Source organism: Colossoma macropomum, unplaced genomic scaffold (assembly GCF_904425465.1).
Source record: "Colossoma macropomum unplaced genomic scaffold, Colossoma_macropomum, whole genome shotgun sequence".
NCBI classification, from domain to species: Eukaryota; Metazoa; Chordata; class Actinopteri; order Characiformes; family Serrasalmidae; genus Colossoma; species Colossoma macropomum.
In genome coordinates, this window is record NW_023494791.1 from 30,836,659 (window position 1) to 30,861,325 (window position 24,667).

At 43.1% G+C, this 24,667-nt stretch overlaps 1 protein-coding gene across 1 annotated transcript in view; it reads left to right on the forward strand.

The window, feature by feature from the left end:
• maml3 (mastermind-like transcriptional coactivator 3) overlaps positions 1–24,667 on the forward strand; it is a 163,471-nt gene that overhangs the window by 73,999 nt on the left and 64,805 nt on the right. Inside the window, 2 exon segments of the mRNA XM_036574839.1 lie at positions 16,888–18,345; positions 18,347–18,496. Coding sequence (XP_036430732.1) covers positions 16,888–18,345; positions 18,347–18,496 — 1,608 coding nt within the window.

A 24,667-nucleotide genomic window follows, 5' to 3' on the forward strand; every position in this document is an offset into this window, starting at 1 on the left:
GCCAACTGGACATGCTAAATTGGCCCTAGGTGTGAATGTGTATGAATGTATATGTTTGTCTGTCTGCCCTGCAGTGGACTGGCGATCTGTCCAGGATGTGTCCTGCCTTCCGCCCAGCCAAATTTAATGATTGGTAAATCACCACATATATACAATTATGTTTCAGAGTCATAGAAAAATAAACGCTGGGGGCTTGTCCGCAGAAGGCGCAGGGAAAGGCGCAGCCTCTTTCCAGCTTTGTGCTCCCCAGTATGCTGCTTCACCATGTAAGGTGGAACGGGAAAATTTGAATAGGAAGCTGACTTAAGCTTCATATCCTACAGAATGTAACTGCAGCACCAACATTCTGGAGTGAAGGCGGCACGTAAATCGAGTACCTCCTCCCAGTCTCTGTCATTTAGCCCGAGATTTCTTATCCTGTGCAAATCACTTATAAACATTACAGACATCCTGAGGTAAACTGGCATTACCCACCTCCCATGGAAACCTAATCCCTGTCTAAATAGGGCTTTTGTCCAACTTTGCATTATAACTTTCAGAAGCAAATGATCGTCTGTCCCTTCTTCTCTAAACCTTATTCAGAATCACCACCTAAAGTCAACGCAAGTCAATATAAACCAAACAACATACATTCATTTTATTATAACTAATGTATGACTAAGACTGGACTCGAGCACCACAGCACCAGCACTACTAGACAACTCAACACGGTTTGAGGCAAATATGATCACTTGCAGTTTACACAGTGCAAACTGGTTTACATAAGCTTCCATTATTTGTTAGCTACACTAGCCTTGAAAGAAACGCAGTGCAAACCTAAAGAAGCAAACTTGGGACACCAAACATGTCCTGACTGACTGCATTTGAGGTAAGCTGGGTAAATTTTGTTGTTTATTATATTTACTTTTCCTTCAGTGCTAGTAAAATTAAACTTAAGCTCCTTTGGAAAGGAGGATTCTTCATCCTGTCCTCCGCTCCTCTCTGCACTCGTTCTCATTTGCAGCTTTGCGTGCACTTTAACAATATTGGCTTGCTCTTTCTTTTCCCTCCCTCCTTCCCTCCCTCGCTCCTTCTCCAGTTTCGCCCCCCCCCCTCCTCCCGACCACCTCGCATGTGTGTTTTTCTCTCTTGCCTTTTCTGTTTTATGGCTTTCCGCCTGCTACAAGCCTGGCCTGTGTACGGGGGAACAGGGGAGGAGGGGCAAGGGGGAGGAGAGACGCAAACGGCCAGATTGATTTACTGAAGACAGCAGTGCACGAATCACACCCCTCCTCTCCTCCCTCACTTCCTCTCCTCCTCCACCCCTCTCTCTCTCTCTCTTTCCCCCTCCTCTCCCTGTCCACACTGTGGTGCTCCAAGAAAAGGAAGCACAATACTAAAAATAGAGAGAGACAGAAAGAAAGAAAGAGAGAGAGAGAGAGAGCCAGAGAGAGAGATTGCAAGTAGAAAGAGATGAAGAGAAAGAAACACTTGGCATGGCCAACAGACGGACGTACGGAGACATGAAAACAAGAAAGAATGAGAAGACAATGAAGAAAAGCCTCTGTGTCTGCATGATGGATTTTGGTCAGCTTTTCACTCTGCCCTCTTCGTTTTTTATAGGACAGGGTTTGGTGTGGAAGAAAAGGAGCAGGAGAAAGTGAGAGAATGTTTAGCTTCCCTCTCTCTCTCCTGTCATTGAACACAGTCTCAGGTACTTAACCTGTAGCACCGATGCTAATTAGCGCACCACTAGACGCTAACGCTCCATTAGCACTTCCTTGCAAAGACACAAACAGGCCACTCTCCGACTCGCGACGATGAAAAACACACACACTGCCTCCGACTAACTACTGTGGACGCGTTGGACTGTGATGACCGGCCACGTTAAAGCGATAGTTCAGAAAAACAACACAGTTTCCCTTCCTTTACCTCAAGTATAGTCGATCAAATAAGACGTCAGACGTCTGTTGCGAGGCTAATGTAGCTAATAAGTATTGAAAGCTTTACCCCACCAATTAGCATCATGTAAACTGCTTGCCTTTATCATCACACACTTGCCTCGTGTTGTTGCCTATGTGTTATCTGACACTGTATGATGTGCTGTTATCTTTAAAAACTGACCAAGTTCAGGCTTTGAATTGACTCCTGCTACTGTTTTGAGCCATACTGTCACAAGGTCCCCTTCGCTCCTCCCTGGCTTCATCACTCTATCATTCAGCTTGCGCTTTGTGCATTAGTCCATTGTGGATTTTGAGGTGTGTTTAGGATCATATTCTTGTTGTAGAAACTATCCTCTTATTATCTTCAGCTTTTTACAGATGATGTGAGGTTTGCTTCCAGAATTTGCTGGTATTTAATTGAATCCATTCCTCCCTCCGCCAGTCAAATGTTCCCTGTGCCACTGGCTGCAACACATACACAAATCTTGCTTATGCACCTTGGCTGTTCTGTTTTAATTTTAGACCACAGGACTTGTTTCCAAAATCCATCAGGCATGTTTAGATGTTCCTTTGCAAACTTCTGATGCTGAATTTTGTGGTGAGAACGCACTTCTGATGATTCTTCCATGAAGGTCATATTTGTGCAGGCGTCTGTGTTCTGACCACTGCCTGTAATGATGATTAGTATTGGCTTTGCCCTAATAAAACTACCCTGTCTACACGCCCCAGTCGTTACACACGCGACTAACTTTTGTTCATTTTTAGAGCTACGGCTTACACGGCGCTAACTGGTGGGGTAGAAGCTTTTGCCTCTTGTTAGCTACATTCTCCCCATAGACCCAGTGCTAAATTACAGAAGCTGAATGGCCATGTTTGGTGTTCAAGGTAAAGAGAGAAATTGTATATATTTGTTTATTTTCTGCCAAACTGTTTGTTTAAACTGGACCTAAACTGCCCACAGTGCTTACCATTAGCACTCTTTCTCCTATGTAACTGAGCCAGAATAGGTTACCTGGGTTTTCCCTCCTTTGTTTTCAGTATCATACTGAAGGGAGGGGGAGAGGAAAACGGTTTGTGTTGTGCTGCATGGTTTTGTCTGACTAATACTCTCTCTTTTTTAGATTCTCTACATTATCTCCAGCTGGAGATGGCATATTGGTATTAATGAGTATTAGCATCAGCGGATATCAGCAGAAAATTACCAGCGGAAAGGATACTGGAGGGGAAAAAAGATGATGATGAACCTGATCCTTTTCAGCTTAAATAGCACATACAATCACAAATGCAATGTTAGCTGTGTGTTTTAACCTGTGGGGTAGTAGTGTTTAAGTAGTTTGAGCATGATAGGCTACTTTGCGGAAAAGATTAGACACCCCTGCCTTAAGTGAAAACACAGTAATAATATCATTACAATCTGCCTTCAATAATAACATTATTGATTATTCATTCTTGAAGTTTGTCTGAGGGCAACTTACGATATAGCTGTTTGTTTTGCATATGGGCCCAGATTGAACAAAATAGCAAGCAAAGACATTTTGTGCTGTTTTTACATAGAAACTGCTAGAATAGTGTAAATGGCTATGTTGATTAACATTAACAGTTAACAGTATTGCACATGACTTGGCAAGCAGTGCACTTGCTGTGTCTGATGTAAAATGGGCTTAACGCTGTCTTTCTTTCTATGCCTCATTCTTTTTGTTGCCCAGTACATAGTTTTAAAATTGCTGATTGTATAGACCAGACACATACCCATGTATTATGGGCAGTTCATCTATTTGAGCAACTTGAGCAGTGCTTAAAGAGACATCAACAAATGTGTTTCAGAATTGAAACTCATTCATAATATTTTCTCTTTTTCTCTCTCTGTCGTCCTTTATATTCAACAGGCATAATTAATGTTTTTCTCAAAAGAGCACTCCCTACTGCACCCACACAAGTCCATTCTTTGCTAACACCCATTTTGATAGCCAATGTTGTCTAACGATATGTGAAGTTACAGAAGGATAATGTTAAGATCATAGGTGAGCTAACCAAGTTAGTTTTTCATAACCTAACTGTTGAAAGTTAGCTTAGTCAATTAACTTAAACAGGACTGTGTAATTAACATTGCACCAAATAGCTCTAGTGTTAGCTTAAATGTCGGCTCATCTGATGGAGTAATCTCACTTAAAGCCTGCTGATCCCACGTGAAAACCTGTTAATGTTCAGCTAAATGATTTCGCTGGTTTCATTAATATTAAAACTGTATTGTGTAAGTTTTGGGGATTTGGAGACCTCTGTGGTGAAAATGAGTAATTGCATGCAAGGTGTGGAAGAACTTTTTGTAACTTTGGTTGTGCACTAGACCACTTTTCTGAGTGCGTGAACCTGATGATTGTGAGCGAGTTGAAAGAGTAATCAAAGAGAACTCAGCACTGCTTTCAACTGGCTTATGTCCATATGTCCTCAATTCTCTGACGTATGTCAAGGTTGAAAATATTTTTGTGCTTTGTGCTTTCAGTCTGTTAGCACAGCTGCTATGCATGCTAGGGAGTCCATGCTCTCTTATGTACTTTGCATATTTTGTCCCTTGACTCCCAACCTTGACCACCAGCCGCCACTAATATGCATGCACGAAACAGTAACCTTTATAGTCTGCAATAAAAAGGTGGCATGTCTGAGTTTGTGCGGACGTACTTCACTACAGATACCATTTGTATGAAATTACAGCTGTATTACGAGCAAAAGAGGGTCATGAAACAGTCTTAAGAAACGTCCCTAAACAGGACGTTTTCATACAGGCTGAAGTACAGTGTAGTGGAGGGGATCAGAAAAAGGGTTAAAACATAGTTCTCAGGAACACAAAGAAAAGCTTCACACTGAGATCTTCCATTCTGGGTTAGCTATGCTGTAGGATTAGAACCATACTATCTGCCATTGCTGTGTTTAACCTGCTTAATGAGTTTTGAGTGATCCTGTCAGAGATTCCTTTAACTCATTAAAATCTGCTCCCAGAGTAGATCAAGTGTGTCTACATTATCCACAGTAAAATGTATCAGCATGTAAAACTGGAGCTTTCTATGTGCTGCCATGTTTTCTATCACTATATAAAAGAAGATTTATACTGACTTTATTGTTGGTAGTTTCTGAGCAAGCATTTTCACAAATTCTGAAAATATTTCACATTCCTACGAGCTTATTATTGATTTAGTTCATCAGAGCAACCATAGAAAGTGACTGAAGTGTGAAGTTTAGTCTTATGCATTTGTTTTCTTGCTCAAAATGGTAGTTTGTGCCACATGTCATGGATTGTCATGGATTTTCAATCCAAGTCCTGAGGACCGGATGTTCTATGCATTGTGACAACATACAAAATGTAAAAGCGCTATACAAATGGAATTCTACCAGTTTTCAAACCATTCTGCATAATTAAATTAAGTTGTAAAGACAGTTATTCAGAGTGGTTTGGTCTAAAATGCTCCATTCTAGAGAAACTTACTGAGTCAGAATTGTGGTGGTGATGGGAACCAGATGTCTGAAATGTTCAATGCTTCTAAAAGCTCCCTCACAGAAAGTTATTACATGATGTGGTTATGAATATGCCTGTAGTTTTGACATTAGCTTTTTGGCAAAAGGTATTTTTAAAATCCATTCATGGTGGAGAAGCACATGGGCTTTTACCACTATTTTACAGTTTTCAACATCACATATAAAACTCAGAAGACATGGGTTTACTGGTTGGTAAGGATAGTAAAAAATGACTATATTTTACACAGCAATCCACTGTAAAGAGAAGTATACCTGGAAAGTTTCATTTTGAAAAATTTGGGAAGTAGACTAGAGAAGTATTTGATTAACTACATGATTAGATTTGCAGATAAAGGCATAAAAATGTATCAGTGTGTCATGATGCAGCAATCTGAAGGTGCTGATTCAACTGCATTGATTTTTGAATATTACAATTGATCATAATAGATTAATAACATTCAGAAAGGTAGCATTTTTGGCCAAAATAAGATTAATTGGCTATTTTCAAACAAACACATCTAAAAAATAAAGCTTGGCATGTTTATTTTAGTCTGTATTTCAGTACTGCAGTTCTGAATTGTACCAAAATAATTAAATTATATAGAAGTGTGTGATTGCATGATGCTCTGAATCATTTCCTAAAGAATCTTTATCAAATTGAACAATTGTGACATAACAGACTTACAGCTCTAATAGGCAGCTTTAGTTTGCTTTGCCTTTCCCTGTCATACATCCCATTGTTTACATTTGTTCTTCAGGTACTCATTGTGACCATTTTATTTATTTTACTCTCTCTTTCTCTCTTTCTCTCTCTCTCTCTCTCTCTCTCTCTCTCTCTCTCTCTCTCTCTCAGTGAGCTGCAGTAATTGTGAGTGCTGGCAGGGCTGCTGAGGGCTTTATTGGATTGGAGTAGGATTTCAGGGACTGTGTTTAACATGCACCCAGCCTCTGCAGCACACACACACACACACACACACACACACACACACACACACTGTTTAAACAGCCTGCCATTAAAAACCCAAAGGTTGGGGGGGTAGCAAGCAGAGCGGAGTGTGCATGTGCGCTTGTACGTTTAGTAGCGTTTAGGAGCAGGCGGAAGCTCCAGTGCTGCCTCTCCGTGCCCCCTCTTTCCTTTTCTCCTCCTTTCTTCTTCCGCTCTCCTCCTCCTCTCTCTGTCACTCTTTTCAGCCTCATTAATATCTTATTACATTAGTGTTTGCCAGTGGCCAATGCGTTAGCCTCCACCACCATCACACTTCCTGGCCCACACACACACACACATAAACAGACGCTGTGCTGAATTGAGGGTTATTTTTAAACCCCTGTATCCCACAGACAGGAATGAGAGGAGAGAGAGAGAGAGAGAAATGGAGGAGGGGTGTATGTGGATTGCCTTTTAGAGTAACCACAGTGTTACTGAACTAACCGGATCTCTATATGAGGCCAAACATTTACAGCAGCATCCACACAACTCTGCAGTTCACCCACTGAAGAACACATCTACTCCCGAAGTAGGGCAGTTCAGTGTGTGTGTGTGTGTGTGTGTGTGTGTGTGTGTTTTAATGTATGTAGGTGTTCAAAGAACTGCACACCTATGAAAAGCCAGAGGAAGAAATGGGTTTGGTCTACAGAACCAACAGAATAGGCTTGACTTTGTAATATATATAAATAATCAAATTACCTTGATATTCAGTACGTACACGTCCACTATAACACAACTCTCCCCATTTTATTGCATAATTACTGTTTAAATTTAAACTGTGTTAAATTTAATATATTGGTGGGGGGAGTACAAAAAATTTAGACAGGCTTCATGTCATATTTTATGTTTTATTTTTTTGCAGCTATTTCTTAGCAGAAAATAGAAAATTGTGCGCTACAGTTTGAGGGAAAATGCCAAAACATGTCATTCAAACTTGGGTATTTAAACTTGTGAGTACTACTACAAGTACAATAGACTGGCCACCGCAGGCCTCAACATTACTGAGTGTTACAAAGAGTGTAAATACAAGGTAGGTGTACTTAATGAAGTGGCCAATATGTATATATATATATATATATATATATATATATATATATATTAATATGTATATATAAACAGACCTGTGTGTATGTGCTTACATGTGGATAGGTGCTTACACAGTATTTAGACTGTTTCTCTCACCTGTTTAATTAAATAGCTCTTTGCTTTAATATGCTCATTTCACACTCTGATGAGCTGGACCACACACACACACATACACACACACACACACACACACACATACACACAAACACACAAAAATCCCACAAAACTATGAGAGTTCTTAAATGTAGTTTGAGGAACACCATACATACACTCACCATTTATACCATTATCTTCCTTGTACTTTCACTCGCTGGCTGCTTTATGAACTCCACCTACCTTATAGTTACACTATATAGGAGTATAATTACACACTGCTGCTGTGCAATTTGTCTGCCTTCTTCTACTCCATTGACCTTTGGTCAGCTTTTAAAAACAGGACTGCTGTTCACCAGGTATTATTTGAGTAGTGGGTCATTCTCTGCACAGCAGTGACACTGACGTGTGTTGTGCTGGTACGAGTGCATCAGGCATAGCAGTGTTCCTGGAGTTTTCATGCACGTCACTGCTTGAGAAGTTGAGAATGGTCCATCAACCAAAAATATCCAGCCAAGAGCAACTCTGTGATCAGAAACTGACAGTGGATGAAGGACTAGAAGGATGGCTTACACAAACCATGCATCAGCAGATGGGCTACAGTCTTTAACATCACACTAGTAAGGTGGAGCTACAGTTTAGCACTAGCATAATAAAATGGCTGTTGAGTGTGTCTTGCTTGTGTGTACCTTTATATGTGTTCATCTGTTGTTATAGTGTCAAACGTCAGACTGAGAGTGGCAACATAGTCATCCCATCTACATTCAAGAGCTCAGGTTAACATGGATTAGAAACTTTCAGAGTTGGATTAGCCTTGGACACATGCTCTACTCATGAGACTCCTCCTGAGCTCCAGGCATGTGTGTGTTGGAGGTCAGCTAATGCCTGTTGTAGGAGCACGTGTGTGTGTGTCTATGAGTGTAGGTCTTGTTCTTCCCAGTGTGCACTTCATTCTAGGGCTGCACGATATGTACAAAGTAACAGTATTGTGATTATATTGCTAAATACTGCAATGCAATTTGTATTGCAGTGTATTAAAACCTCTGGTGGCATAATTAAAGATTGGCCTGCATTATTTTTACTAGAGTTATTTACATTTGTCAGATCACTTAAATGTCTTAATTCATCTAAACACCCATAGAAACTAATCTAGAGCGTCTTAGATACTGTGCCGTCAGGATGCTCACAAAAGGCTCATTTGGAGTCTTCTGTAGAATCAATACAGCAAAGGCCAAATATTGTGATAACAATTAACACTCAATATATTATGTAGCACTGCTTCAGTCAGTATAATACCTCACTGCACTAGTTCAGAGTGTGCTTCAAACACCTGCTTCAGATGTTTTTTTATTAACTGCAGCCACTAGGAGTGGTCAGTATGATGATATCTAGCATTATTGTGATAAATGACACCATATGCCTTTTTTAGGCACATCATGGATATTGGCAGTACTTAAAGAACGCTAACCAACTGCATGTTTCATTACAAATTTAATCTGGGATTGGTGGTTCTTTTTTGTCTGTTCTAACTTATCAAACCTCAGAAAAACTAAATATACTTAATGTGTACCATGAAAAGTGATGTTTTTGCCGTATCGTCCACCCCTAGCACACTCCAGTCTAGTCCACCCCAGCACACTCCATTCTAGTCCACCCCAGCACACTCCAGTCTAGTCCACCCCTAGCACACTGCAGTCTAGTCCACCCCAGCACACTCCAGTCTAGTCCACCCCTAGCACACTCCAGTCTAGTCCACCCCAGCACACTCCAGTCTAGTCCACCCCTAGCACACGCCAGTCTAGTCCACCTCTGGCACACTCCAGTCTAGTCCACCCCTAGCACACTCCGGTCTAGTCCACCCCTAGCACACTGCAGTCTAGTCCACCCCAGCACACTCCAGTCTAGTCCACCCCTAGCACACGCCAGTCTAGTCCACCTCTGGCACACTCCAGTCTAGTCCACCCCTAGCACACTCCGGTCTAGTCCACCCCTAGCACACTCCAGTCTAGTCCACCCTTAGCACACTCCAGTCTAGTCCACGCTTAGCACACTCCAGTCTAGTCCACCCTTAGCACACTCCAGTATGTCATAGAGTAGCCACGTTACGTGTAGCCTAATGAACTGTTAATAATCTGACTAATAGTTCAATTGGAATAGAATATGTTCATGTACTCATCTCAGTCAGAATAGAGTAGTCTGATTGAGGCCATTCCGAATACAATTTATATCCGATTGAACGAGGTCAGTAATCTGTAAATAATCTGTAAATAATCTGTTAAATAGAACTATAATTGATTACATTCCCAATCGGAAATTATAAGTATTATGCACGTACTATGTTTCATGTATATATATATATATAATATATATATAGTAAATTCAGTCTGTTTTTACTAATAAATGAAGTATTAGGCTTGGCTTATACAACATATCTAAATAGTATTGAACTCTTTTTAGGATAACATGTCTTAACAGTCAAGATTCCGCTTAACAACTCAACATGGTTTGAGGCGAATGTGTGTTGATACAGGTCTGGTGTAATGGCGTAAATGTGATTTTTGGCTGGATGAAGGTTTAAAGACTTTAAAACGTGGCTCCATGTGTATTAACATTTCATTTAGCCCTAAGATAACAGCACATTGTTTTAGAATTAACTCTCTGTTCCTCTAATTACACTGCGTGTCCTGCAGTGTGTGAGTGTGGGGGGAGGGGGTGAAATCGAGGATGAAGAGTCACCAGGTTCACGTTCTGAAAGAGAAGTCCTCTCTCCTTTTGTGTCTGTGTAGCTTCTTTTCTCCTTTTTGGCTGTGCTAGTGCGCTAAAGTGGAGAAGCCACGGTGAGCCTGCTGTCTCACACAGCGAGGGAGAGATATCAGACATGAAAAACAAAAGAGATGGAAAAGAGGAAGAGGAGCAGAGGGTGGAGAGATGATTAGTGAGAGAAAAAGAGCAGGGGAGAGGAGAGAAAGAGAGGGAGTAGAGGAGACAGACGGACGGGGGGGAAGAGAGCGAGAGAGGAGGTTATTGGTAGAAGTGTCCACTGCACTGAGCCCAGAAGGAGGGGGGAGGGGCCTCAGGATCAGGAGGTTGCTATAACAACAGCACCTTGGTGGTTCTCTCTCTCTCTCTCTCTCTCTCTCTCTCTCTCTCTCTCTCTCTCTCTCACTCTCTCTCTTCTCCTCCAGGCGCATGAAAGCCTTACGTCTCAAGCACTCTTCTGTCTTTCCCTCCCACTTTTTTATTTCTCACCCCCCCCCCTCTCCATCTCTCTCTCTCTCTCTCTCTCTCCCTCTGTACCTCTGCCTCTCTCTCTTTCCGCCTCTCTCTCTCTTTCTCTGTTCTTCCACACATGAGCAGTGCAGAGAGCGGGAGTGTTTGTGTGAGCTTCTGAAGGCTTTAATAGGCGGTGAAACAGGAAAACAAACTCCCCCCAACACACATACACACACACTTTCTATCTCTTTCTCTCTTTTCTCTGTTCCCTTCTGTCTCTCTCTTTCCTCTCCGTCTCTCTCTCTCTCTCTCTCTCTCTCTCTCTCTCTCTCCCTCTCTCTAGGTTATTTACCTCAGCTGTAGTAATCCACTACACTGTTCTCTTCACACTGCTGCAGGCGAGTTGCCTTTCTGTGCTGGCTGTCCACAGTGTGTGTGTGTGTGTGTGTGTGTGTGTGTGTGTGTGTGTGTGTTTTTAGCTGTCCGTACAGATGCCTGTATGAGGGTGGCTGGCACTGCACACTCATAATTAAGCTGAATTTAGCGTGGAGTCTTTTCAGAGAGAGCTGCATTATTGACACTGATCATGTGGAGCTTTGAGGAGATAAAACAGTCGTTTTTCTCTCTCACAGGTAAACACAGAGGAGCAGCTCCTAACTAAAGTACAAACAAGAGGAGGGCACGAGAGCACTGCTCCCTCTCCCTCTCTCTCTCTCTCTTTCTCTCTCTCTCTCCCTTTCTCTTTCTTTCTCTATTTTCTCTTTCATCACTTCTGTTCTCCCATTTTTTTCTTTTCCTCTGTCCTTTCTCTCCATCTCTCGCTAGTTCTCTTTGCTCTTTCTCCCTTTATTCATTTAACTCTTTCTTCTTTTCTCCCTCTCACTCTTTTTCTGTTGTTTTGTTCATTTTTCTTTCCTCTGTCTGCCTCTCTCTCTCTCTCTCTCTCTCTCTCATGTGTGTTTGTGACTGACAGACAGCCTAATCGTCTTTATGGCATGATGAGCGGCACGAATATCGACAGGCGTCGTGCCGACGGTTGCCATGGCAACCCTCCCCTCCCGGAGCCGTAGTGCGCCGGCGGAACAGGCGACTCAGTCCGTCTGCGCAACACACACACACACGTACACTTACACACCTGCAAATAAGAGGAGAGGGTATGAAAGAGATAGAACAACAAGATGAGGAGCACTGAGCATGGAAAACGAGAGAGAGAGAGAGAGAGGGGGAAGGAAAGGGACAGAGAGAAAAAGATAGAGGAAAGAGAGACAGAAATGGAGAGACAGAGAAGAGAAGGAGAGAGAAAAAAGAGGGTGAGAGAGGGAAAAAGGAGAGAGAGAAAATGCATGAAGATCATGGTTTTATCTTGCTCATCTCTTTTCCTCTTTTTCAGTAAACACAAATCTTCTTTGTTTCCCACCATGATCTCACTCTTCATGTAGTTCCACTGGCTCAGAGAGAGAGAGAGAGAGAGAGAGAGTAGGGAAGAGAGGGAGGGGAAGCAGACGTGTTGCCTCAGAGGAAAAGCTGGAGAGAAGATCCATGAATCTCGTTATTTCAGAATCTCATTTGGCATGTTTCAGTGGAGTGGCGCGTGTGGGGTTTCTCTCTAACACACACAGACACACACACACACACACACACTCTGGCGGGTCTGCAGGGATGAAAGAGGGTGGGTGGCATATTGAAGTTGAATATGAGCAAAATTTGTCACTGATGTTCTTATGGTTTGTCACCGTTCTGTAATTAACCCACACATATGCACACACACACACACACACACACATACACACATGCATGTTAAAACACACAGACGCACCCAGAAATGAGCAGACACACACACACACACACACGCACACACACACACACACACACACACACTTCCCTTCACCCCCTGTAATTAACGCGCTGTTAAATGTGTTCACTGTGAGAGTCATTAGCACACACGGAACGAGGGATGAGGAAGAGGTGAAGAGGGATGAGGGACGCTCTTCACCTCCTTTAATATTCTTTCAGCTCTTTTTTTTCTCATCCTCATCCTGAGAAGGCATCTGTCGTTTTTTACACATCAATATTTGCTGCTGGTACTTCTCCGGCTCCCTGCCTTGTAAAATCCAGCAGGTAAGGGAGCGTCTACCAACAACCAGAATAAATGAATGCAAAAAATGAAGAGGTAACAGGACATGTTTTTTTTTTCCTAAAAAAAAGTAGAGTAGCCTAAACCCATGCTCATATAAAGTATTGATATTTTAGTAAAATGAAGTCTCAGGTAAAAGCAGCTTGTGTCACCTATGTAACTTAATGAAATGAAACATGAAAAAGGAGCCAGGAATTAAATAACTAGAAGTAAATGTATTAAAATATCAGTGAAAGGAGACACGGGAAACATTGCGAATGCTCTTTCTTGAGGATACACAGTCATCCCCCTACCCCACAGCCCAGCACAGAACAGCACAAGCAACACCTGTAAACCTCTTAAACTGATCAGCAACAGCTTATTTTACAAGATTTGCTCTGCATGGCCACGGCTCCCACTTGTCCATGGTCAAGTGGGAAGCTACAATATGAAAACATTCAGGAACTACTTACAACCGACCTCTGCATTTAAATGCCTGGAGCACTTGCAGGAATTCTTCAGATTGTATTTAAAATACACTATATTGCCAAAAGTATTCGCTCGTCTGCCTTCACACGCATATGAACTTGAGTGATATCCCATTCTTAATCCATAGGGTTTAATATGATGTCGGCCCACCCTTTGCAGCTATAACAGCTTCAACTCTTCTGGGGAAGCTTTCCACAAGATTTAGGAGTGTGTTTATGGCAATTTTTGACCGTTCTTCCAGAAGCGCATTTGTGAGACACTGATGTTGGACGAGAAGGCCTGGCCCATAGTCTCCGCTCTAATTCATCCCAAAGGTGTTCTGTCGGGTTGAGGTCAGGACTCTGTGCAGGCCAGTCAAGTTCTTCCACACCAAACTCGGTCATCCATGTCTTTATGGACCTTGCTTTGTGCACTGGTGCGCAGTCATGTTGGAACAGGAAGGGGCCATCCCCAAACTGTTCCTACAAAGTTGGGAGCATGAAATTGTCCAAAATTTCTTGGTCTGCTGAAGCATTAAGTGTTCCTTTCACTGGAACTAAGAGGCCGAATCCAACTCCTGAAAAACAACCCCACACCATAACCCCCCTCCACCAAACTTTACACTTGGCACAATGCAGTCAGACAAGTACCGTCTCCTGGCAACTGCCAAACCCAGATGGAGAAGCATGATTCGTCACTCCAGAGAACACATCTCCACTGCTCTAGAGTCCAGTGGCGGCGCTTTACACCACTGCATTTGATGCTTTGCATTGCGCTTGGTGATATAAGGCTCGGATGCAGCTGCTCGGCCATGGAAACTCATTCCATGAAGCTCTCTACGCACTGTTCTTGAGCTAATCTGAAGGCCACATGAAGTTTGGGGACCTGTAGCGATTAACCGCAGAAAGTTGGCGACCTCTGCACACTATGCACCTCAGCATCCGCTGACCCTGCTCTGTCATTTTACGTGGCCTACTACGTCGTTCCCAATCACTTCCACTTTATTATAATACCACTGACAGTTGACTGTGGAATATTTAGTAGTGAGGAAATTTCACTAACTGGAATTGTTGCACAGGTAGCATCCCATCACGGCACCATGCTGGAATTCACTGAGCTCCTAAGAGCGACCCATTCTTTCACAAATGTTTGTAGAATCAGTCTGCATACCTAGGTGCTTGGTTTTATACACCTGTGGCCATGGAAGTGATTGGAACACCTGAATTCAATGATTTGGATGGGTGAGTGAAAACTTTTGGCAATGTAGTGTACAACGGGAACTGCAATTGATAGGAGCGATACAGCCAGCAGTAACGGGGCATTTTAGAGCAGTCGTGGGCTGGAGGTTAGGGAACCTTGTGACTGGAAGGTCGCCCGCTCAATCCCCTGAGCCAACAGTACGTGACTGAAGTGCCCTTGAGCAAGGCACCTAACCCCCAACTGCTCCCTGGGCGCCATGGATAGGGTTGCCTACCGCTCTGGGCAAGTGTGCTCGCTGCCTCCTAGTGTGTGTGCATTCACTAGTGTGTATGTGGGTGTTTCACTGCACAGATGGGTTAAAATGCAGAGGTGAATTTTCCCTGTTGTGCGACTAGTAAGGATGTAGAATGTATAATGTAGAATTTGTCTAGAATACTGCTTCAGGGCATAGCTGCTGAGATGCTCATTCTGAATGATGATTTACTAGATTTCTTTTTAGTTACTCTCTGAAAAATAATAAAAGTCTCAGTGCATCACAGCATGCCACACAGCATTTTGTCATTACTACATTAAACTAATGCCATATTGAGACCACAGAAAGCCACAGTAGATCACATGTGACTTGAAATTTACACAGAGGAAGGCAGCCAGTCTTTTAGGTGAAGAGACACATGCTAATGGTGAGTTATCTCAACTAATATTACTGTCTGAGCCTTTTTCAGTTTGTGTCCTTCAGCTCGAAAACAGCCAGTTTGTGAATATGAGTAGAGTGTAAAAATGAACCTTAACTTTTATTGTCTCTCCCTGCTGGCATTCTTTAGCAGCATTCTGCTACATGACGCTACGCTGGTGTGCAGTGGCCTTTACATCCATCTGGTGTATATCATTTGCTAAGAAGGCTATAACCATTCGTGGTTCTAAAGGGGTGGCCAGGGTGGACAGGGCCTTCCCTGAAATCTAATTTGCCACTCCAGATGCCACTCGAAAGTTTCTGGCATGTCATGGGCTTCCACCTTGCTGTGAAGAGTTGTTTCGCTGTCAACAGAATAACTCTCCACCCCTGCGATTGCGCGTTCACCCCTGCCACCCCGCGTTCCCTCGGTTGCACTTGTCTCAGTTTGGGCACAAATCTATTGGTGATCAGTGAAACAACTCTCCATCTCTCTGCCCCCTCTGCTTGGACTTTCTTTTAGCAAGTAGAATCTGCGAATGGCAGAATAGACACCCCTAACCCCCCCACTGGCCACCTACACATCATGTAAAAACAAAGGTCTTTGGTTTTCTGGTTAGAGTGACTAAGTCCTGCAGACCCTCTTGATGATAGCCAGAATGATGTCTTCAAAACTAGGGATATACCAGCTAGAACAGAGGATTTGCAGTCATGGTCTTCCATCTAAACTTCAGTTGTTGTATAACTCCATTTAAACAATACAAGTCTTCACTTTAAGAACTGGTTCAAAGCTTGTTTGTCTGTGTGAGTGTGTTTCTGCATTTGTGTGTCTGTCTGACATGCTTGTGAAGGGTGGCTTAGACAGAACTTAATGGCTGAGACAAATTAAGCAGGGGAACGCGAGTGTGATAGGGGCTTGCCCATGTGTGAACAATGAAGCTTTTTCAAATGCCATTTCATTTTGCACCTGACTCACTCTCTCTCTTTCTTTTTCTGTTCCTCTCTCTGTCTCTCTCTGTGCCTCACTTGCTCTCTCACTCGCTCACTCTGGCTCTCATGATAATGATTAAGTGCTAACTGGGGTTTGTTATCACCTTGTTGTTCTCTTTGAGTGATCCTCCTTCTGACTAGTGTAAGAAGAGGCAGATGTAGTGTGTGTGTGTGTGTGTGTGAGATATGTAGTTAGTTTAGTGACAGAGGATTGTGTGCTGCTAAAAGAGCAGTTCCATTTAGAAAGACCTCCCCATAAAGCTTAGAGCAGTTAACTGCTTTGAATGAGAGTGTAATTACCTCTCAAGAGGCCTTTCTTTAAGCCCAAGCATCTGCACCGATTATAGAACTCTCAGCCAATGGAATTATGGGAATTGTAGGCCGTTTATGGAAGGCAGAGAGTATGCTCTCATTTGACAAATGTCAAAATCAATTAGAAATTAGCAGAAACCCCCTGCTTAATTTAAGAACGTCTTTTGAATTTGCCTTTTTGAGGAGAATGACACAAACTTTCTGAGAGCATAATTAATCAATGTACACCTTGACCAAGGCCATTGTTTTTGAAAGTAACGCTACCCAAGTTAGCCTTGAAATTTCTATAAACTTAGTAACACTCTCTTTCTCTCTCTTTCTTTCTCAGCTCCAAGAGACAGTGAAGAGAAAGTTGGACAGTGCTCGATCTCCACTAAATGGTGACCAGAATGGGATCTGTGATGGAAGCTACTCTCCCACAACAAAGAGACTCCGTAAAGAGGGTAATGGTGGGCTGGACTCTCTGGGCACTTTGTCCAGCAGTGTACCCCCTATCTCTCCACTTCACCAAATAGACATCAAACCCACATTACCTACAAGTAACAACGCAACATCTAATAACAATGCAATGGGTAACGGCAATGCTGGGACCAACCACATTACAGGGCGAACGGAGGATTTGGGCAAGAATGGCGGCATGCCGGACATTAAATTGAATGGATCGTTAGATCTAGATGATGGCTTCAGCCTTCTGAAAGACATAAAACCTGAGCCTTTGGATGACCCAAGTGGGATAGAATCATCTGACACGTCGTTGTCCAATCAGAACAAGCTGTTCTCTGACATTAACCTGAATGATCAGGAGTGGCAGGAGCTGATTGATGAGCTGGCAAACACGGTTCCAGAAGATGACATGCACGACCTCTTTAATGAGGACTTTGAGGAGAAGAAGGAGGTTAGTGACTTTGCACGTCCCGCATCAGAGCAAACACAGCAACCACAGGAGCCTGCACCTCCTCCAGTTGCCGCAGCGCCCAATAACCCACCACAAACACAGAGTGGGCAGATGTCTATAGGCTCACCACAGGTGCGGCCAGCGTCTTCTGGCCCACCATTCGCCACTGCTGCCAATGGCACACCGCCCCAGCAACCCTTGCAGCAGTCGCCAGCAGTTGCAATGGCATCAGGGTCGCCTGCCAACTGCATTGCCCGGTCACCACAAACTCCCACGCAGGCTCAGACGCAGACCGCCAGGCCTGGGAATGGATTTATGATGAATCCAGGGCCAGGTGTAGCTCACGGAGGGTCAACTCCGATAGCGCCAGGTGGTCCTGGACCAGGAGGAGGAAGTGGACCAGTCCCTGTTCCTGTTCCACCAACCACCGAACTTTCGCCTGCTGAACAGCTAAAGCAAATGGCAGCGCAACAACAGCAACGCGCCAAGCTCATCCAACAAAAACATCAACAGCAGTCACAGGCTGCGAGCTGGTCCCCTGCAGGAGCGCCAACAAGCCCGTATGGTGGACCTTTCAATCCTGACAAGCCAAATAGTCCCATGATGTACCCACAAGCCTTCAATGCCCCTAACTCTATGATGCCCAAAGCTGGCATGAACAACTACCTCCCTCAGAACCACATGAACATGTTGAACCAGCAACAGCAGCAACAGCAGCAGCAGCAGCAATCTGCCAACATGGCTGCCCAGAACGCCCTGAACAAACAGCTCTCTTACAGCAACACCAAACCATTGAGTCATTTCAGCGGCGTGGACCACATGAGTCAGCGGATGACCCCACCCATGGCCAACCAGGCCAAAAACCCCATAATGCCCTACATGCAAGGAGCAGGGGGGACAGGGTGGAGGGCCACCACCAGCTCAAGGTCCCATACCTGGCCAGACAGCACATCTGACTGAAGAGCAGAAGAGAATGATGATGATGAAGCAGAAGGTGCTTGGTCAGGGTTTGCCATACAGTGCGATACAGCAACATGCGCAGGTAAGATGCTAGATTGGTTTCTGTCAAGGCTTTTTTGGGACTAGCTAAAGCTAAACGGTGGAGTTTTGTTGGAACTTGGGACATGTCAGGTTTGAAAGTTGAGGGATGGTGTTGCTCATAAAAGTCATACAGTTGTTCCAGTCTTGTGTTGTAGTGGCTACGAACCCTGATCTACAAATTTAAGCCTTCTCCTTATTCTAATTACACCCACATCAACTCAGGAATCGCTTGTTAAAAAGCTGATGTGAGGTATGAGGTGTGTTAGAGAAGAAAAAAACATCAAAACTGTAGGACGGGTGCTCTTGAAATAGCACTGTGAAGCTCTGGTTTATGACCGTAGGTGACATACCTGAAAAGGTCTGCCGAAGTATCGCTAAGCACTCCGTCAGTCATTCATGTTCTCTATGGCTGCTCGGTGTTGTATGAGATCTTGTTTGTTATGGGGAGCTGAAATTGTCAGATCTTGCCCTCCATTTTGTTTTTTGCTGTTTCCACTAAAGCAGGCTGAAAAAGATCAAGGCAAGATGGCACCTCCGCTTTTGACTGTTCGCCCAGAGACATAGTGGAGTCCAGCTTGCCCATAATTCCATTCTAAAACCCCGCTCACCCATAATTCTATATTTTATGTCTGTGTTGTGCAGTGGGCCAGTAATGGTGGCCGTTGCCCCAGCAACAGCTAGCTCTCGGAATAGGAAATCGACACTCTCTAATATATTAATGTCTATGCGGCAGCCCCCGGTGTCCCTGTGGCTGCCAAAATCCTCCTCTCCCTTCCTCAATCTATCTCGGAGAAGAAAGGATACCTCTCCACCTCATCTGTCAGAGGGATGAGAGGATTTTCGAGTCTCCATTACTAATCGTTCGAATGTCACGTCTACAGGCTTAATGATTTTAAGCGCGTGGCTCGAGTGATCTAAAGCTAACGAGGGGTTTGAAATTTAGTAGAGGCGATCACTCAGTCTAACAAGTCTCCTTTAAGGTTTCTCTTTGTCAGACATGGACGGGCTAGATGAGCTTGCCTGATTGTGCAAAGGAATGGTGTGTATGTGCTTTTTTGTCTTTATCTCTAGGAGAGTTCTCTAGTGCCTGACCTGTAAATTATGCTCGTTAATGATGTCCCTGGTCTCTCCAGTCCTCCTCCCCCCCTCTTTGTGTGTCTTTCTCTCTCCACTTTTCCTCCTCTGCTACCTTCGCCTCCCCTCTTCATCTGTTCATCAGGGTCCGTGTCTCATGCTCAGTGATTAGATATTCCTCCTCCCCCTTTCTCTCTCTCTTCCATATCTCATTTCTCCTTTTCTCCCCCCGCCCCCCCACTCTCTCTCTTTCCCTCTCTCCTCAGCTGCAATAAAGGGGCAGATTTATGACGGCTGGTCCTTTGCGGCAGTCGTGAGGAAAATGCAGCAGAGGAGGGAAAGAAAGATAGAGCGAGAAAAAGAGAGAGCGAGAAATGGAAAGAAGAAATAAAGAAAGAAGAGCAGGACAATGGGGGAATGAAGGCAGATTGTAAATGAGAGAGATAAATGGATTGTAAGAAAAGTGTGGAAGGAGGTAAAAGATCCACAAGGAGAAAGGAAAGGACGGAAATTGGAATGAGAGACGACAAAAGAAAATGATTTCTGCTTTCCTTTGGCCTTTCTTGTTGTTGTTGTTGTTCTTTACTGGAGTGAACATCCCACTCTTTCATTGTTCTTCTGTATAATCTCTATCTGATAAACGTACAGTGACTATTTTGACCGTGCAGTTATACCCTATGGTATCTGTTCGATACCCTGAAAAATGAAGACTTGTGCTTCTCTTTTCCATGTGAAGACGGTAGAGTAACACTAGCAACAGTAGCAACTGCATTTCCAATCATGAGTGGTTTCTAGTGTTAGCTTATGTCTGTACCTATCATGCTAACAGCTTGTGGCCTAACATATAAACATTACAAGTGTATATCACGCTGTTAGCGTTTTACTATGTTTACTATGTTTTACTATGTTAAAGCAATCCAGCAGCAGTACTTTACAGTAGTACAGGATGTAGTACACAGTTTGTATGCCTAGCCAGAAACTAGCCAAAAATGTTAACATAGATGTTATGACGTTCACGAGTCATGCGGAATGAGATGGACAGTGATGTAACAGAACGAGTGATTCAGCTAACAGACAAAGAGAGAGCTAGAAGAGTGGAGAAAAAAGCCGAAGAGATGTGTACGCGCGCCACATGAGCGGCGGGCCGTGGAGACCCGGGGCTGCTTGTTGAACACAAGCATATAAAAGCCTTCGTGTTTATAATGTATGGATTCGGACGTCACGTCGCTCTCTTTACAGTCTCAACTCAGGTGTCCATTCGTAGTGAAATATTCTCTGGCTCTTTCTGTGGTCTGCATTTCTCAACTGCGGATTCATCTTCATGTTGCGTTTCCACTACAGAAAAATCAACATTAAGTTTGTGATGCTTTGCATTTTGGAAATCTCTTAGGATTTTGAAAGTTGTGTAGTGTACACCCTCCCTTAGTGATGCACGACACTGGGTTTTCTGGAGTTGACTCTAATTCTCGGGTCCTGCCGCTGGAGTGGATGGAGTCGACTCCTCCACTCAATTTTAACGCCATAGCACCAGAGCCATAGATAAAGAGATATAGCAGAGATTAAACCATTTTAAGCATAATTTACACAGTTTTAAGAAGCTACAGAGCAGGGTGATAGAATGAAAATTCATGCTTTTCAACAATCAGCAATTTTACAAAAAAAATTAAACAGAGCAGTTTAGTATTTTGGGCGGTCAGTTTTCACTTTATGACTGCTGACGGTGTTTTTCGGGATGGTTTCTAAAAAAAAGTTGGTCTGGAGCCCTAAATTATTATAGACTTGTGGGCAGGTGAATCCTGTCTCCAGAAAACGCTACAAGGAGAAGATTAGCTTGATTGGTGGACTGAATCCGTAAAAACCTGCACTGAATTCCAGTGCATGAGATTTTAAATAACTAATAGAAATAGCTGCCACAACTGACAATATTCTTAAATTATAAACACACTTAGGCTGGAGTTACCTTCTTATTCGCCAGCTGCTCATTCAAATTAAATTTATGTCATGTGACAGATGCTTTTATGCAGAGCAACCTACAACTTGATCAGTTTACACAGGTAGGCGAAGGCAGTGTTAGGAGTCTTGCCCAAGGACTCTTATTGGTATAGTGTAGGGTGCTTACCCAGACAGAGATTGAACCCCAGTCTACAACGTAGAAGGCAGAGATGTTACACACTACACTTTACCAACCACACAAATTTTCCGCTTTACCTTAAATGGTGGTTAAATTTAGGCGTCTCATATGAATTAATTTTGAAAAGAAGGTGGAGAATAAGTGTGTACTCACACTAGGCAGTCTGCACCGTGCCCAAGCAGGTTTGAAAAATCCCAAAATCCAGTTTAACTAGTGTGAACGCTCCGCACTGTGTCAGGGCCCACTTGAAGAAGTTGGATCCAGGCACAGTACGCATTTAGTGTGATCACTATCAAGGCCCATGGAACTGAAACATGACGTCAGTGACGCAATTGTCCAACTTTTCGATTCATTTGATACTATTTGGGTTAATAACAGCTCTGATTCTCACATTATTGAAGAACGTGAATTGTAGTTGGTGAGAAAGCTGCAGATTCCTCTCTCCATGTCAGCTGCCTCTGTAAAAATCTTATTTTACGTGCGGTGCGTTGAACAGAAAATCGCTGCATTGCATCATCGGTAAGTCTGCATGTGAGGGGGCTGTGTATCAGCGCACTCAAAACAACTCCAAATAAGTCACAAAGTATATACAATCATGAACTACTTTGTGCTGTGTGAGAGCGCTTTTCTTCAACACAAAAAGTTGCATTGTGATGATGTAAGCATACTCGGGCCAGGGACATTAAGCGCAACGTGAGCACAGGCCAGTGGGGAAGTGGAGACAGGGGACAGTCATGCTTGTGCATGGTACAAGGCAACTGCATAGTGTGAGTACACCCTAAGAAGCAAACATCTGGAATATTCAGTTTAAAGTGAGATTTAAACTGAATATTCCAACAAAGAAATGTTTTACTGCCTTTACTGGATTGGTCATGGCTTTGTTTATTTTATAACAAACTGCTGAATGAACTTGAAGTTGTCTACCAAAATGGTGGTAGTGCAGTTGCATGATGTCATCAGATTACTTTACCTTGGTTTCAGCATTTTTTTTGCGATACCCAGCTCTAGCCAGAACAGTCTGTGTGGGCCAAACGCTACAAACCATTTATGTCATTTTTGTTAGGACTTCAAAAGATTTCAAGTCTTTTGAAACGTTAGCCTGGCTATCAGTTTTGGATTTATAGGTCTTTCCATGGTCACAGAGATAGGAGCCTGGTCTTGTGAGGCTGGATATAACTGCCTGAGGGTGCTGCTAAAATTTCTGCCAAGAGGACAGACTTTCCTATAAGGACTTTGGAATTATTTCATTTCATTTGCATCTTAAATGCCACGTTGTGGTTTATAGACTTCATGGGCAGTTGAACTGTGTTTGGATTTTGGTTCTGAAGCTGTGAAGCTTCTGATAGGCTGTTTCAATGAGGCGGAGCAGAAGGACCAGCTTGTGTGCCTCATTGCTCCCCGGCAGCTGATGCTTTAAGAGAGAGAGCGAGGGTAAGGGTGCGGGCGATCAGAGTTAATTATGCATTATAACAAGGCTTTTTAAACTCTATATGCACACGCATTCACACAAACATACTCACTTGAAGAATCATGTAAAATAAATATGCACACAGACACACACACACACACACACACACACACACGCAGTCTGATACACAATAACATATGGCAAACACCATCCCACCCACACACTTTTCCTCAGACAGTTTGATAGCGTCACACACACACACACACACACACACACACACACACACACAGAGAGATCACAGAATGTGTGCTGTGTTTTATACAGGTGGCAGAATGGCAGAGTTTGCATAATCTTATTAGCGTGTGATTATGAAACTTCAGCCCGCTCCTTAAAAGCTCGTTAGTCAGGCTTTAATTGTCACTCCTCGCCGTTTTGCATATCGCCTTGGTGACTGTGATTTATTCACTAGTGATCAAAGGCGGGAGGGGGGAGACACGCAGTGTGTTGATGGTCTCTGTGTGCGTGTGTGTGTGTGTGTTTAAAGTCAGTGAGGTGGTGGGGTTTGAGCTAAAGAGGCATAGCGGGGGCGGGTTCAGGATGTGATTGGTTGGGAGATGAGCAGTTAAATCAGCCTCTTAGACAGCTACTGTGTAGAGAGACACACAGAGAGACTAGTTCTTTCTTTCTTTATGTATGTATTTGTTCTCTCTTTTTCTTTCTTTTTGTTTCTTTATTTCCTTTTTTCTCTATTTTTATGTATTCTTTCTTTTTTCCCTATTTTATGTTTTCTTTTTTCTTTATTTGTTTCTTTCTTTTCCCTTTCTTTCTTTCTTTCTTTATTTCTTTCTTTCTGCTTTCTCTTTTCTCTATTTCTTTATGTATTCTTTCCTTTTTCTTTCTTTCTTGGTTTCTTTCTCTATTTCTTTCTATGTACTACTTTCTGTATTTCTGTATGCATTCTTTATTTTTTCTTTCTTTGTTTCTTTCTTTTCCCTTTCTTAGTTTTTCTTTCTTTTTTATTTCTTCGTTTATTTTTCCCTTTCTTTCTTTTTCTGCTTTCCTTTTTGTCCTTCATTTTTCCTTCTTTCTTTCTTTCTTTCTTTCTTTCTTTCTGTGCACTCATGCTGTTTAAATCTCCTGATATTATATATCCTTTTGTATTGTACAGTATTGCACATATTTATGTCGTGTATGTATTATTTAAAATATTTTGATTTCATTTCGATGTATATTTTCTGTCTTTTTGTGCTCAATCACCAAAACACATCCACTGTATGTGAAAATGTAATTGGCTATTAAATGGCTCTTTGTTTCTTTCTCTCACATCGTGCGTGTTTAATCCTTGGACGGCGTGTCTGGTGAGGAATCTACCTTAAGTGCAGTGCGATGTGTTGAGAAAGAGACAGAGAGAAAAAGACCACCCAGCCGCTCCAGTGCTCTCCCCTCCCCCTGCCTCTTTATCCACAGGAGGGAGAGATATTGCTTTCTGTCCTCCGTCCGCCACCCCCCTCTTCACACACACACACACACACACACACACAGGCACACGTGTTAGAGCT